Source organism: Sinocyclocheilus grahami, unplaced genomic scaffold (assembly GCF_001515645.1).
Source record: "Sinocyclocheilus grahami isolate Dianchi unplaced genomic scaffold, SAMN03320097.WGS_v1.1 scaffold68.1, whole genome shotgun sequence".
Lineage (NCBI taxonomy): Eukaryota > Metazoa > Chordata > Actinopteri > Cypriniformes > Cyprinidae > Sinocyclocheilus > Sinocyclocheilus grahami.
Genome location: NW_015505247.1, coordinates 1016215 through 1033911, shown reverse-complemented (window position 1 = coordinate 1033911; position 17697 = coordinate 1016215). Strand labels below are relative to the sequence as shown.

The window sequence follows — 17697 nt, the reverse complement described above, 5'->3', positions numbered from 1 at the left end:
TATACATGCAAATAATGCATGTATGTGATGTTTTTCTGTCTTTCTGACAGTTCATTGTCACTTACATTCTTATGGGACATGCTTTGTTGTCTATAGATTTAAAAAGAACTGACATCTAAAAGAGGATCAGCTCATAATGTGAGCCAGTGTTTTGGTAAAACAACTTTTTGGGTTGCCTTTTCTCTCGCTGATGGGAAAATTAATATCTGTGTTTGCTAAAGGCGAGCATCACTATTACTATTGCTCATATGTAGGGTAAATTCACAAAATCAAATCTTGTAGCTTGTCAAGGAAATGTGTATACAGATACGGTCCAAAGAAAATCACAGAAACTTCAAATTGAAGAAAGGACTTAAGGCTCCAGAACCAGAATGGGGTCAGTAAACCATCACCCATTCACCCATTTATTTAAGCTTCACTACCTCTTCCGCAAGCACTTAACCACTCCACAACTTTAAACCAAACATGTTTACTTAGCTAACCTAACCATAACACACGCAGCATTACAGAAAACAGAAAATGTATTTATTTAGTCTATTTTAAGACCTTTTTTTTTATTTTTATTTATTTTTTTTTTTTTTACAAATGAGGAGTTCCCAAAAGAACATTTTGTCAGGTTTAGCTCACTTTTTGGTACAAATTTGCAGTGTTGGGGAAAGTTACTTTTAAAAGTAATGCATTACAATATTGCGTTACTCCATAAAAAAGTAACTAATTACATTACTTAGTTACTTTTTATGGAAAGTAATGCGTTACATTACTTTTGCGTTACTTTTTAAATCTGGACAGGGCTTGCTTGTTTGTTTTTAAAATAAAAAAAAATTTGTCATAAAAATGTGGTTAAGTATGTACACAAAACACATAAACACTCTTCACAAATTCCTCTTCTTCTTTTCTGCATTTCACCTCTGCTTATTTTCCTAATCTAGCTTTTTAATAAACCTGGCATTGTACACTGTGATATATCTGTGATGAATTGCTTAAAGCATCTGCTAAATATATAAATGTAATCACTACATTATCAGCAAAGCAATTACTAATGTATATATTGTTTTCTACTCTGGTCATTATTAATGATTTAAATTAAAATGAGTAAGTAAAGTAGTAGAGTTTTTTGTAATTTTTGTACGAGGTGGTGGCCAAATAAACAGTTTTGTTTACTTGTAGCAACTATATAACATTAGAAAGGTTGCCAACTGTACATTGTTGTTGGAATGGGCATATAATGATGCTCTGAATAGTTGTGTTTTCTACATTAGAGACTCACCTCTCTTCTAGTGTGTCCACGTGGAAGGTCCTCTCTATGACTGTAGTCCACTGTAGACATCTAATAATAAAAGTGTTCGGCTTTGGTCGTTCAGTTTTCATCAGCTGGCATTCTGGAATGACAGACCAAAGGAAATAGTAGCCACATTAAATGTAATGTACACAATGAAAAAAAACAAAAACTAAGAACGCAGACACAAATATACAGGCAGGGAGAAATCTGACCTGAATACTAAAGTAAACCCAGCCCACTTTCTAACTCTCAGGCTGCAAGTGTTTGCCATTTTCAGAGTGTTTTATTTGATAACAGAGTGGATCAGCGAGTCCAATGTAAAACAAATGGCCATTAGCAGAGAGGAGGCAGCAGGTGGGAGAGTGCCATGGTGAGATGAACGAGCGAGAGGTACATTTGCTGGAATGGTGCAACATTTCATATACAGCGCTTAGCTCTGCCACATCAGCCACTGGCCAGTCAGAGGGAAGTAATGCATTTCTCAGATACTTTATGAAAGTAGCAGGGGGCAGAGGTGACGTTCAGACTGGGCTCATCGCCGCTGCAGATTTTGGGGACAATGCCCAGATGACAGGTGAAACGCAACAGCAGTCCCATAATGAGGGCCCTCAGTCGGCCAATTTCAGCCACCTCTGAATGACGGCAGGGCCTAAATTTAGACAGGAAGGTTAATGATGACACTGCTAAGGTCACGAAGCCATGCACTGAACAGAACCACTACCTGGGCAGTAGGGGGAAAATCGAGTCCCACGCTGAGTGCAGAAAAACAAGGTCACAGCAGCCAGAATGTGACACCTCAGGAGGAGAGGAGGCAGAGCTGACAGTATTGTTTGCTTTGCCACATTAGATCACAGATGACGAGCATTGCTTCAAGCAAGAGTCGCTAAGGAAAGCTAGCATGCCAATTAAACAGCCCAGAAGCTGTGACTTCCGCTGCTTGCAACATGCAACATCACTTAAAGGTTTTCACAAGCCCAAAATAAGGTTGAGAGGGTGCCAATGCACAAAAACATCAGGAGACAAAACATGGTATTCAGCTCTGTAAATGTTAGCGAGAACTGGCTTTGAATGAAAAAGCTAAGAGGGTTAAAAAACAAAGTTTCCAAATATTTTTTTAAAAAATGTGTAAAGTACTTAGAAATGAACTCTTTGTATTCAAGTTGGTTTTCAAAAACTTTCATACCATTTTGAACAAAAGTTTCATATTTTCCTAACACTTGAATACTACTGTTCAAAAGTTTGTGGTCAGTTTATTTTGAAAGAAGTCTCTTATGCTCACTAAGACAAAACACAGGATAAACAGTAATATTGTGAAATATTGTTACAATTTAAAACACCTGTTTTCTATGTTAATACATTTTAAAATGTAATTTATTCTTGTGATAGAAAAGCTGAATTTTCAGCAGCCATTACTCCAGTCTTCAATGTCACATGATCCTTCAGAAATCATTCTAAGATGCTGATTTGCTGCTTAAGAAATTATTCAGGATTCCTTGATGAGTGGAAAGTAAAAAAAAAAAAAGAATTTACTTGAAATAGAAATCTTTATATACATATACATTTATATAAACATATGTCATTTACATATACTTTATTTTTTTAAATCCAGCTGTACTTATAAGGCAGCGGTGGTGAAAGATCTAAATGGAAAAAATTGGTGGATCTCACCGTGCAAAGCGTTTTGTCATATGCTGCAATCATTGTTAAAAAAGACAAATTGGTCAATATGGACTGTGGTATACTAGGGAGCAGATGCAGGGCTGGTCAGGCTGTGTACAGGACTCTGAGAGAGCGGTCCGGAGGAAGGCAGTCTGGTGGCAGCTCGTTGCACAGGGGGTGAGAGCGATGCCATTTCAGAGAGAGCATTAGGCTATCAGCCTCCCAGCACCACCTGGCCTCCCAGCTTTCTGCAACAGATGTGGCAATCCTCTTCCACTGCCAAGCGGCCCAGGCCGGATGTATGGCCACCCCTCGCTCCTCCAGCCTTTAGATTAAAACCTGGCTGGGCCTTTTGACGGATGGAGGGTTGGGGAGCTGCTCGCAGCACGTGTCCATAAACCAGCGCTAAAAGCCACGCGCTTGAGGTTGAGTTGTGTTCCAGAGAAAATAAGTCACTGCTTTTGATGATTTTATTCCACTAAAATCATTTTAAAAACTTGGATATACTTTTGAATTTTTTGGTGAAATTGAATTTAGGCTAAATTAATCAAATTTTTGCACATCTGGAAAGATTTCGGCAATAGAAAAGAGTGGCTGAAGTTTATTTTCAGTGATCCTTGATCATTTCAGATTTGCCTTAACAGTTTGAGTGGTACATTTCTGAACTTGTTTTGTGAGCCTTTAAAAATGTACCACAAACTTTGCATCATAACAAAGGTTATTTTACATGTTCGTAATTTAAAGGGACATTAGCAAATATAGTCTGTTTTATTCTAATGGGCAGAGATAAATTAAAATTACGACTAGCATTATAAAATTCGAGTTGATGAAAAATATAAAATATGAAATTATCCCTACAGTAGACAATTCAAAATCACATAGTGCTAATTTGTGCTAGCAATGTTAGCTGTCAAATTAGCATATGGACATTTTGGATTCAATACAGATCATTGAATCCACTCTTGAGTTAATTCATGGAGACTGAGCTCACAAAAGAAAAAAAGTATGTACAAAACTTTACTTGTCTTGCTTTGAAGGCATCACTTACTTGCAACAGAGAAGTTATTGAGAGGGTAGGGAAGATCTGCATCCTGTGGCTTCTCCTTGTATCCGATAAAAGACCCATCGGTTTTTAGCAGGAAGTAGCGAGGTCTCCAATTCTTAATATATTCACCTGGGGAAAAGAAGAAATCTATATTTAAATGGCAAAGTAATAAAACACATGACCTCAAACTGCTTGTGCAAATACATGCACACTAAAAACACAACCTCCCATTCACAACTTTTTCTTTTACATAGAACTACGGGAAAACAAATGACCCCGTTTTCATTAAAAACCCTCATTGTTTCGTGGGTGCATGCATCAAATTCACAAGATTAATATCCCAAACACAGAATGAACACGATTAGATGGTGCTTATCTGTTGAATTTACTTAATTTTGACTTTGCAAATGACTAAACACAGGATTAAAATGTTAACATGTTTACCACTGCTAGTCCAGCTGTCAGCTACTGCATTATCTGCCTAAACCCGAGGGCAGGTGTTAGAACAACACAAACCAGGGCTGGTGACACCAAGTCGGCTTACAGTAAAATGCGTGCGGAAACGCACCACAGAGGAGGTCAGAGAATCCTCACAAGGGGCAGCAGAGACACCTTTAACCTTTCTATGCTAAAGTCGCAAAAAACAACATCTGCTGAGCAGCTGGTCATGCCATATTATCATGCAAAACTTCTGGTGCAACAGCCTGTGCCATCTAATCGTAAACAGCAGGATTACAAGGGTGTCAGCATCACCACACGGGGGGCAAAGCCGCATGCACACAGAGTCTAGTAACAGGCTTCAAGAGTGATAATGCACACAACATCTGCCTGCTGAGTGATGCATGCTGGATGCTGAAACCAAACACACTTGTTCATTTGCAATTCTGTATAGTGAACAATGAAAAGTTTGATTGTGCGTTTTCTGAATACGAATACATTGCATTTTGTCTGTTGCTTGTCAATCACAACATGTGGTAAACACAAGGGAAACAAGGACATTTCATAGCATGTAGTGAATTTATACCTCAAGATGAGAAGATAATTGTTTTGTTCCTTGTGTCATCCAAAACTATCACTAAAAGCAGTCCAACATGTATGCTATATTTCAAGCATTCTGAAGCTATACAATAACTTTGTGCGAGGTGCAAAGTTTAAGTTGTTCATTAAAAAGGAGAGTAAATGAGAAAAGAGAGAAAAATGGCAAAAAGCTAATTAAAAAATATTTTAAAAGTTTGTAAAAATAAATTGAGGGATATCAAAACAAAACACAAACATATCCTTTTTTTGTCATTGTTTAAGCCATAATGCTACACAATCATTCAATAAAATATGCTGAATCTAACCTCAGGATTCAACTGTTTAAATCATATTTATTAAGATAGATAATCTGGTATTCGTTCAAGAACAGACACAGGAGAATCCACAGTCATGTACTTTCTGATTCTAAACACCTGGTAATTAGCCACGATCTTCTCTAAGTGACACATGAGCCTCGTGACAGCTCTGATCACTTTTTTTCAGCAGAAGAGAAAATAAACAACATGTTCTATTTGTAACATCCACTTAAAGCATAATGACACCAGCTTCTCCTAATTAACACATCAGAGAAAAACACCTGCTCATGTTAATTTGAGGAGATGGAGGTCTTCGCCGGTATGCCTCAATGAGGAAGAGGGAACAGCTGAACAGAGGCATCCACCTTCCAATCAAAAGGTACAAAAAAGAAAGGAAAAGGGTAGAAGGATAAAAGTGGGCTGTGAGTCGACACATAGATACATTTATGCATGATCGCTATGACGACCGTCTATCATTGACCAAGGTATTTTCTCTAAAGATAAAACTTTAGTAAGAGGGCTTGTTGATTTTTCAAAGCAGCTTTATTTCTATGACTTATAAAAAACTGGCCAGGCATGCTGTGGTGCTCAAATGGCAAATGTAGAATCAACTGTCAATTTCCCTGATTCAATTTCCCCTCTCAACTGTCTCTAATTTTCTTTTTCTGACATTATAATAATATAAAATTAAAATAATAATACTATAATATAATATAATAAAGGGGTTCACTTTTTTTTCACACACAACATTATACTTGTTATTGGTGGATCAGTTATGGACAAACGCAAAGCAAAGAGTTTAATCAACGATCTGATCCTGGATCTGCCATGATGTCTTGTTAACCAGCGTACAGTACATTCACTGTGCGGCTGACAGAGCCAGGGGTTGAACAGAAGGGGCTGCGTGACTAAAAGCAAATGTCGCTCGAACCCAGCCAGTGCGGTTTCATCAAACCATTTTTACTGGCTTCTCAATCGTGAAATTTGTTTCTTTAGATCCAAAACAGTAGGCGGACAGTTGGTCTGGCAGGCGCCAGTGATGCTTCTACCATCAAGTTTCCAGAGCGTTTGGTCAAAGTGAACAGTCGTATTTGGTTAGCATTATTACCGAGCACCAGGGTGATGAACACCTTTAGATGTGGAGTTCAGATTGGCGAATCTTATGCCTAAGAAATTGCACAGCGATACAAATTTTCTGACTAACAAGCTTGCAGGTAATACCTGAGCAATTGCCAGCAAATATGCAACAGGACATCCAAAGTCCCTATCACCCCATTCCAATTAAGTTCTGAGATCCAAACAGCTCCAATTGAACAATTAAAATATCATACCGGGTGCCATTCAATTACAAGCCCAGATTAATTGTTCATTTGTCTGTGGTCTGTGACAGCCTGATGGCTGTGGGACGGAGAATTGGACGGGCCGCTTTCGAGACAGACGCGATCCTGAGCAAACTTCCCCCCAAAACATCTAAGCCACTCCTGAGACTTCCCGAAGGCTCACTGCCTCTGCCACGCTCGTTCCGACGTGATGGAGCTTCAGCAGGACAGGAGGAAAAAACAAGCCCACGGAACACAAAAAAACAAGGCCATTTGTTAATCAGCCCAAACAAGGATTTAATTTAATGCTTTGGCGGGAACCGCTCTACTTTGCAGATGGCTTAAAGATGGGCATGTGATGGGTGCCCTGGGACCAGCGGGCTGTCGTGTTCCAGCACACGCCGGGCACTCCAAGCGGCACCAGCTCGCCTGGGCACGAGCGCCCACAGCCGCTACAGCGCAGCCTGGGCACCGGCACGTGGTCCGAGACGTGGGCAGCATTAGGTGGTGCGGTACGGATGGAGAATGCGCGGGAGGGAGAGCTGGCCGCTTGTGGAGATTGGTGTGTTTTGTTCAGCATGTACTGCAGCAGCTTGCCGAAGGAGAGTGGCTGGAGTCACTTTGTCAGTTTGGCAGAGATGGACGCAGCATGGACACACTCACACTCACTGACTCATTCACACACTCACAGCAAACAGTTGCTCTGAGAAACTACTGTCAGAAGTATTGCTTTTTGTTTGACCCATGGTTTAGTGGTTATTACTGCAGCACTTTTATGCTACAGATGTTCATCCAGTAACCGCTATGATGACTTCAGTGAGTAATTTGGTAGACTGATGACTCAACTACAGCTACTTTCAGCCCTGTGGACTTTTTTTTAGGGAAAAAAACATACTTTCTGCACTCAGTAGTTTCATTTGTCCACTAACAATTTCCAACAGTAGACATTCACATCACAGGAGAATTCAGTCATTTTTCTAAAACGTAGGGCTGGACGATATGGCCAAAATTTATATCACAATATATTTCTTAATTTCGGTCGATACGATATAATTCCGATATCGATATGAACACTATTAAAAAAAGCCTCATAAAAACTGCCAAGAACACCCAAAATAGATGTCTGTGCAAACAAACTTATGAAAAATGAATATGCCAAGTCTCTGACACCTCATATAAAACCATATAATATTTTAGAGAAAAAAACAGCACAAATAAATTAATGTTCACCTTTTATTTGTAATTAGCCTTCATACAAACAAGAAATGTGAAATCACTGTCAAATAATCATCTCAGACACACCTAATTACCGTAATATGAATATCTTTAACTTCAAACTATAGGCTAACATACACTACCAGTCAAAAGTTTTTGAACAGTAAGATTTTTCATGTTTTTAAAGAATCCTCTTCTGCTCACCAAGCCTGCATTTATTTGATCCAAAATACAGCAAAAACAGTAACATTTTGAAATATTTTTACTATTATAGTTTTCTATTTGAAAATATTTTAAAATGTAATTTATTCCTGTGATTTCAAAGCTGTATTTTTAGCATCATTACTCCAGTCACATGATCCTTCAGAAATCATTCTGAAATCAACGGCACAAATAAATCAATGTATGGGAAACACTGGTAATGTACTGTATATCGAAATATCGGAAATGTGTTTAAAAATCATATCCCCGTTATTGAAAAAAATTATATTGCGATACATATAGATTTTATATTGATATATTGATACATATTGACATTTTGAATTATTGTCCAGCCTTACTAAAACATCATAAACATTTGCATCAATTCACAAATTATGTATTGTGTTGGATAAAAATATAAAACTTAATTAATTTACCTTGATTTTTCTTTTTCTTTTTTCTTAACACATCTCACATATTAGGCTGCATGGTCTTTGTTGCCTTGGTAACCAAGTACACCGAATATATAATGGAAAATTTGTTGGTTGTGGCAGAATTGATGTTACAATTGCATTCAAAAATGTATAATATTCACAGAATAAATATTAAAATAGATTCTAAATATTTCACATTTCATTAAGATTTACATAGTTTTAAAAATATAAAACAAGTAAAAAAAATTCTAAAATATTTTTATAACATAATTAATACATATAATACATATTGAACATGTACTTACTATAGTAATAGCGAGTATTTGTTTAGATTTACATAATTTAAAACAATATTTAAAAAATAGTAAACAGAATTATATAATATTTTATAATGGAATTAATTACATAAATATATAAATATATGTATTTACTTTAGCAATAACAGTCAAATAAGCAGAATTACAAGCAACAAACCCTAAACCAAACCATAACCCTATAGTGAGTGCATGCTAATTAACATTAGTATTATTTGTGTAATTACACTGTACAAAAAATAAAAAAATTTATACACAAAAAGCATTTAAGAAGTATCAAAAACAATAGATACAGCTGTAATGTGACCTTCATGTAACAAAAAAAGATTTCAACAGTTTTTTCTTTGTAATAAAAGCATATTCTGGGACATATTCCCACAGCTGAATAGCTATTTTCTGTGTGGAACCAAAAGTAAACTGTACTGGTCTCAGCATTAGTCTGTGGGTGAGACAGAACAGTTATGACCATAGTAAAGTGAGAGACCTTTACAGAGACCAATCTGGACAATGTCAGTGACTTTCAAATGACTCAGCCGTTCCTTTATGTAACTGTACGTGGTCGAACGTGACCAACACCAGGACAGACTCAGACAGGCTAATCAGCTCCACTGGAAGGCGATGCAGCTGTGAAGTTGTCAAATGCAATTTCAGGGCTTAGCCAAGGTGGGGAGGAGTGGAGTAAAAACGACAATACTTAGCGACACTCTGGGGATTTGCTGTATTTTCGCCAGAATTGCCGGCAAAGACTTAAACACTGATCACTTTACAGAGACGAAGATCATATCACCTGTTAAGACATACACAACAAGACAGATTGGCGCCTGATTCACCACGTCACACTGACCAAGAGAAAGCGTAAACAAGGGGACGTTACCCTGCGGTGACACCAAAGTGACCCCTTAAAGACAAGATGGATAAGACGACCAGGCCACACCCACCAACCGTGAATATTTCTAAGGAATATATTGACTTGACATGTAAATTCACTTCTTGCTTAGAGTTAGATACAGATATCAATGTAAAACTATTTAAATGCAGATAAAGAGAGTGGACTGTACTGTGGATTAGTAGACATACAGCATCTATATACCTTACATACATTGTCCGAAAAAAGGTACAAAACTGTCTCCGGGATAGTACCCTTTCAAAAGCTACTAATATGTACATTTGAGGTAATAACATGTACCATTTAGGGGTAACAAAAGGGGTAAAAAAAGATAAAAACTTTTTAGCTTTTGTACCTTAGGATACCACCCCAGTGCCAAGGTGGGGAGGAGTGGAGTAAAAACGACAATACTTAGCGACACTCTGGGGATTTGCTGTATTTTCGCCAGAATTGCCGGCAAAGACTTAAACACTGATCACTTTACAGAGACGAAGATCATATCACCTGTTAAGACATACACAACAAGACAGATTGGCGCCTGATTCACCACGTCACACTGACCAAGAGAAAGCGTAAACAAGGGGACGTTACCCTGCGGTGACACCAAAGTGACCCCTTAAAGACAAGATGGATAAGACAACCAGGCCACACCCACCAACCGTGAATATTTCTAAGGAATATATTGACTTGACATGCAAATTCACTTCTTGCTTAGAGTTAGATACAGATATCAATGTAAAACTATTTAAATGCAGATAAAGAGAGTGGACTGTACTGTGGATTAGTAGACATACAGCATCTATATACCTTACATACATTGTCCGAAAAAAGGTACAAAACTGTCTCCGGGATAGTACCCTTTCAAAAGCTACTAATATGTACATTTGAGGTAATAACATGTACCATTTAGGGGTAACAAAAGGGGTAAAAAAAGATAAAAACTTTTTAGCTTTTGTACCTTAGGATACCACCCCAGTGACAGTTTTGTACCTTTTTTTCTGAGACCGTAAGATGCTGAAAACAGCGAGATGTGACTTAAAAAACATCTAATGTAAATTATGTAAAAGATCTTTGACATCTTATTTAAAGGCTTTTCAGCAAGTAATGATTATTAATATACCATTGATACACTGCATTAACAATGAAATTAACATATCATGTAATTAATTAAAATGAAATTTTCCAATAAAAGACAGCGCTTGAAGCAGAGTTAAAGTATGTCTTCCACTGCAGGCATTAGTGTGTGTGTCCTCTGTGTGTCCTCAGGGAGGGCAATAGGGTGAGCCAGTGGCGCTGCAGTCGTGGACTCGACATGAGGCTCTCAGACAACTTAGATGCAATCCAGGGCTGACTCAAGCCAATCCAATTAACCTGAATTAGTGTCATTAGACCGCAGCAGGAAGGAGTGTCTATGTGGATGTGCACAAGGAGTAACCCTGACAAACCCTGCATGATACCTCTAAGAGTATGTGTGTAACAGAGTATGGCTATGAACACCTGGGGTTTATGGTCTTATGAACTAATGATAGTTCGAAAGCAGTAAATGACCAGCTGGGTAATATACATCACACTTATAGTGGAGACCAGCAACTGTCCAACATCTGCTATTTAACTACATACAACATACAGTACATTTTGAGTGTGAAGAACAATTACCATTCAGTTTCCATTGACCAACTGAATTTATAATACTCTTTTGATATCAAAATACAAATTATAAACAAAGCACTTTAATTAATTAATTGAAAAAGCAGCATCTGAAGGTTGTAAAATGCTGATAAATATACATCTGTGAGCAGACATTTATAATAAATGTCAACTGAAAACAGCCTACAGTTAATCTAATTAACAATACCATGTTGAGAGAATAATAATAATAATAATATAAATAAAGTTTCAAAAATGAAATTGGACATTTAATACGTTTGTATTATTATTATTATTATATAAATGTAACTATTTATTAAACACTGATGTCTTAACATTTTGCTATTGCTACTGTTTAACAAAAGCTTTGCACCCTTAAAACAGTTACTAATGTTAAATTAACTTTTGGCTTTTCATAAGCAGAGTAAACAAACTTTTCGAAGCACTTTTCTGTTCGTTTGAGCATGTCAACTTGCGACTCAAGTGGCAGACGGAGGGCAGGCCAGGAGGGCCGATATGTTTGTTTGTAAATCACTTTTGGGGAAAAAAATTATTCTTGCAATTTCATTTCGCCATTTTAGTTACCATGCATTATGCAAAATAGAGACTGGGGATGAAACGCCATGTACTTCAGCCAAACTTCCTCAAGGTCGTTTTGTCTGTTTAAGTGAGTGCAGATGCCTGCTGCAGACTCGTGCTTGATGGAGGCATCAGACAATGGGCGGCAACAGAGCAGAGAGATGTCAGGTCGGCTGGGGGGGTGTGAGGGAGGGAGACGAGGGTGCCCAGGGAGACCAAGCTCCCATGAGGCCTGCACAGATTTCAGTCCGCCAGCTGCACACAGCTTGCCCTCCTGGTGCTCCTCCAGCCCCCCAGCTGGTGCAGAGAGCTGCCGCGCTGGGCCTGTACAGAGAGGCCATCCCGCCAACACACATGGAAATCACACACACTCAAATGTGTAACAGGATAGTCTGAGCATCAGCAATCTATATGTGACAGCACTGCAAACACATGGTGCTGCGTCAAAGGTTTAACTCCCTGTCTATTAAACACATAGACTGTGCACAGACAGTGTTTCCATTAACAGTACACTGAATCTGCTTAACTGAAATATGATTGCTTGCTGTTATTTACAACATTGTAAAATATAAGAAAACAATATGATTCTACATATATTAGATTACTATGTATATCTGATTATATTACTATAATAATAATGATAAAATAAACTACTAATAAAAGAAAATTAAAATTAAAATAATAATAAATGAAATCAGCTTCTGAAAAGTAAACAGATATTTAACATTCATTAGAAGGAAACAAACCAAAGTTCATATCTGGCCATACGCTGAAGTCATGTAAACTCAACGCTGTTAGCAACTTCAGCCACTAGATGGCACTGAACTACAGATACAGATAGTCTGATGGTTGAGCACGAGTATGAGAAAAACTAAGGGTTACTTCCAGTGTGTCAGTGAGTGAGTGAATGAGTGAGTGAGAGAGAAAAGTGGTAAAGTGAGTGAGAGCAAAAGAAATTCTAAAGTAGCCATTCAGCTAACAGACACATACAGAGGCAAATTCATGCTGCATTCTCAGTACTGCCACAAGGGCTGCTGTATCTTCTGATCTGTTTTCTCTGTCATGGGTAAGCAATCATTTGAAGAGAATGACTATTTTCAAACAATATTTTCAAACAATATTTTCAAACACTTCCATTGCTTGGACAGAGACTCTCAGATGAAGCTGGACAACTCAAACACACTGCTATTGCTGTCACTAGTGGCACAAAAACTACACCCTTCAACTGTAATGACAAATAATATATATATATATTTCTGATAATATATCCTACACTTTTGTATGTTCACTTAGAAAAGAATACCATGGTATTGCTCGTGTTTTAACACTTTATCAAACAAGGCACATGAAATTGATCAAAAGTGACAAAGACATTTATAGTGTTACAAAAGATTTCTATTCTAAATAAATGCTGTTCTTTCGAATTTTCTATTCATCAAAGAATCCTGAATAAAGATGTGTAACGGTTTCCATAAAAATACAAAGCACAATTGTTTTTAACATTGATAATATTATAAATGTTTCTTGAGCAGCAAATCAGCATAACAGAATGATTTCTGAAGGAGCATGTGATACTGAAGACTGGAGTAATGATGCTGAAAATTCAGCTTTGCCATCACAGGAATAAATTACATTTTAAAATATAATATTATAAAATGCAATGATATTTCCCTGTATTACAATTTTTTTACTGTATTTTTGAGTTTAAGATACTTCTTTCAAAAACATTTAAAAAATCTTAGCAGAACACCCAATCACAATGTCAAGGATAATTGTATTGTGTCAGGGTTACTACTGAGATGAATCGCATGTACCAGCCATTCACCTCTGATTGTGTTTCCTGCATAAAACACGGCTAATTAATGAGATTATTGGAAGAACTGGCAGCAACTTTTACTGGCTAATCAAATATCAGCAATTGAGCCCAATCAGGCCATCCGTTTTGCAATCTAATTTGCCTGTTGTTCACGTTAAATGGGCTGCAGCATTTGCTGCATAATGTGCAGTCCTGCAGTTAAGCTCAGCGGCTGCAGTCTTGTTAGAAGCACACGAAAGGTCAACTGAATTTAAAATAAAGGGAGACACAGGCATACCTTTGTATGTCATGAAAGCAAATGCACATATGAAAAGTTCATCACAGCACATTAAGAGTTTTAATTCAATTTAATGCGCATTTTACGCCAATTAGACACAGTATAATGTGTCAGTGAAGGTAAATGTAGCAGGTCACACCAAACGGAGGTTTGCTGTGAAAAGCCTGATCCATGAATCATTTAGAATAAGAGACGAGCGCAACAATGAAGAACTTCCCAACTGTTGCCGTAGCAGCCAGAGCTCAGGGAACAATCTTTAGTGAAAGGCGTGTCACCCAGGAGCAGGCTGGATTATTTTACACTGTGCCATTGTGAGGGGCCGCACTGACAATATATCTGTCCGTGTGTGTGTGAGTGCTATGGATTACAGGGCCCTCCAGTGTGAGTAACGCTGCTCTATGTCAACTCTTTGAAGCAAAGACAAGATCAAAGGCATGAGGAGATTTCTTGTCTATTTTACTGGTCCCATTTTAATGGTCAATTCCATTCATAAAACGGCCCATGCCGAATATCAATACGTTTCTTAAAAACACACGCACGCCCTGATGGGACTGTCATCATAGGCATAATTAATTCATGGAGTCAGGACGGTCTCGCAGGGTGACTTAGATGACAGGGTGACAGGGTGACACATATTACCGTAGCCTCTGGAGCATCCATAATACATACAGGCTCCAAACATCTCAAACTCAGGAAGCATTTACATTTACATTTAGTCATTTAGCAGACGCTTTTATCCAAAGCGACTTACAAATGAGGACAATAGAAGCAATCAAAACGAACAAAAGAGCAACAAATATGTAAGTGCAAATGACAAGTCTCGGTTAGCCTAACGCAGTACACGTAGCCAGGTTTATATATATATACATATATACACACACACACCAAGAAAAACAAGTAGAATAGAAAAAAATAGAAAGCTAGTGTTAGGTTTTTTTTATAAAAAAATAAATAAAGTAGAATTAAAATAGAATAGAAAGTGCTAAAGTTAGAGGGTCAAATAAAGATGGAACAGGTGTGTTTTAGTCGTTTCTTGAAGATGGTTAAGGACTCCGCTGCTCGGATTGAGTTGGGCAGGTCATTCCACCAGGAGGGAACAGTTAATGAAAAAGTCTGTGAAAGTGATTTTGTGCCTCTTTGAGATGGCACAATAATACACCGTTCACTTGCAGAACGCAAGCTTCTAGAGGGCACATAAGTCTGAAGTAATGAATTTAGGTAAAGGGGTGCATTTGAGATGAATTTACATTTTGAAATGTAGTTCGTATGCAAAACACACAGTCAACATTGCAAGCATCATAAATCAAAACTGTCACTAGTTTTGTCCTTTGGACTGAACTACAACAAGGCTTATAATGAAGTCTGGGTTAAATACAAGTTAATCTCTGTTGACTGTGGCATGCTGTCAGTTAATACAGAAAATAATACTCAGTAGTTACTCAGTAAAGAAATCAACAAAAAAAAATTGACAGTTATTACTTATAATAGAAGTATAAGGGGCACCATATAATGATTGCCCTGTAGAAAAGAAAAGAAAAGAAAATAGTGACTTTATAATAAAATATCAGGTTTGCTTTATGATAAAATTACATAATGTAAATCTATTCAATTCCAATTTCATGAGATTCTGTATACTGAGAGGAAGTGATCTCCAGTGTCACATTAGTCTTTACACATTTTTGAAAGAAGTCTCTTAAGTTCATCAAAGCTGAATTTATTTGCTCCAAAAAAAAAGTTAAAACAGAAATATTTTGAAATATTATTACAATTTAAAATACCTGTTTCGTTTTAAAATGTGATTTATTCCTATGATGGTAAAACTGAATTTTCAGAGGCATTACTATTCTATTCTATTCTATACTTTTTACTATTCTAATGCTGATTCGGTGTGATTTAATGCGTTAACCTAATTAATTTGTTAAAAAATAATGCGTTAAAATTTTTCACACAAGTAAATTTGTTTATAATATGACAAAATATGTTCAAATAAATGCTCTTCTTTTGAACTTTCTATTTATCAAAGAAAAAAATATATATACATATATTTCATTTCTGATCAAATAAAAATTATTTTTTATTTATTTTTATTATTTATTTTTTAAATAAAATTATCCCCAGTAGTGTATATTCAAGGAAAATGGAGACGAGTTTATTAAAAGGGTCTCAGTCAGAGGGGAACAAAGGGCCCTAACACAGGGGCCACACACAAGCAGACAGGAACAACAGCTCAGGTCTTAGAGGCTGCAGCGAGTCGCACCATCAGGCCAGTGGTGAACAGGTGCAAAGGCCTCTGTGTGTGCACTCCCCGGCCCTAGCCTCTGAATGGCCATTACAGCCGAGTGGCAGGGGTTTCTGCTATTATTTATTCAGCAGCGCATCCACCAGAACAGGCCGCTGTGCTGGGAGACAGCTGGCAATGAGGGACAATACAAGAACCCCTCGGCCCTATTGTCTGACCAGCTCCTGTCCCAGCCTCTGCTCCCACACACACACACAAACACACACGCACATCTTTGTGAAGCATCCCGGAGCCTCTATTCTTCCAGTAACCAACATCGCCTCCCATCTCCCCCAGAGACACACACCACAGCTGAAGTAAACAACTATAGCCATGTAATTCTGCCTGTACTTGACCATCCCACCCTTACAACCCCCCCTCAACCCACCAGACGTTGCCACACACACACACCACGCCAAACACATCCCAACACTTCAGTCTAGGACAATCACAACCAGCAGCTTTTATTCAGAACAGACCCATTAAGATGCTCAATGGAGGCTGGACAGATATGACACTTGAGTTCACAAACTGCTGTTTTCCTCTGAGCTGCTGTTCTTGATGTGTCTGACTTTCCTTTAGTCGCAAGTGCTGAATGGAGCCCTGTTAATAAAGTACATCATAGTACCAGTAACTACAGACATATTTGAAGATTTGGAGAATCTTTTGGAGAATTTTTTTTTTAAAATTAACATAAAATGTAACATTATTAATTAATATGAAATAAATTTTATATAAAAATTAAAATGTAATAATTTATATAATACAAAATTTAATATTATTAATTAATATTCACATTTATATATATATATATATATATATATATATATATATATATTACATCTTGACAAATATTGCAAAATATTATTTTTATATAAGTTATAATTATTATTAAAAATTTATTTTAAGAATATTTGTAATACTAATATTAAGAAAACTTCATAATAATCATAATCTTACTTTGTCATAAAACTGTAAAATATAAAAATAAAATCAATTTGTCAAATTATTTTATATTTTTGGACACCTTGACACAGCAATAAGGGTCTGCAGGGTCTATAAAACTTCATGTTTTATGTTTTTTTTTATGTTTCTGCTTGTTGGTTGCATCACATGACTTTGTTGGTAACAACAAATTGGACATTTTAAAATAAACTCTTCAAGTAAGTCAATCACCAAATCAACTCTTATGAAAAGGATTTCATTTACATTTATTGAACAGGGTGAAAACATGCAACTCAATATTGCTTTTTTGGTCATATATATTACATCTTGACAAATATTGCAAAATATTATTTTTATATAAGTTATAATTATTATTAAAAATTTATTTTAAGAATATTTGTAATACTAATATTAAGAAAACTTCATAATAATCATAATCTTACTTTGTCATAAAACTGTAAAATATAAA

General features: G+C 36.8%; 1 protein-coding gene across 1 annotated transcript in view; it reads right to left on the bottom strand.

Moving 5' to 3' along the window:
* The window catches only part of LOC107585271 (RAC-gamma serine/threonine-protein kinase-like), an 89696-nt gene that overhangs the window by 7683 nt on the left and 64316 nt on the right, over positions 1–17697 (bottom strand). The window contains exons 3-4 of the mRNA XM_016272217.1: positions 3987–4112; positions 1268–1379 (exon numbers count right to left, since the gene is read on the bottom strand). Of these exons, the coding sequence (XP_016127703.1) occupies positions 1268–1379; positions 3987–4112 (238 nt within the window). The remainder of the gene's footprint in view (positions 1–1267; positions 1380–3986; positions 4113–17697) is intronic.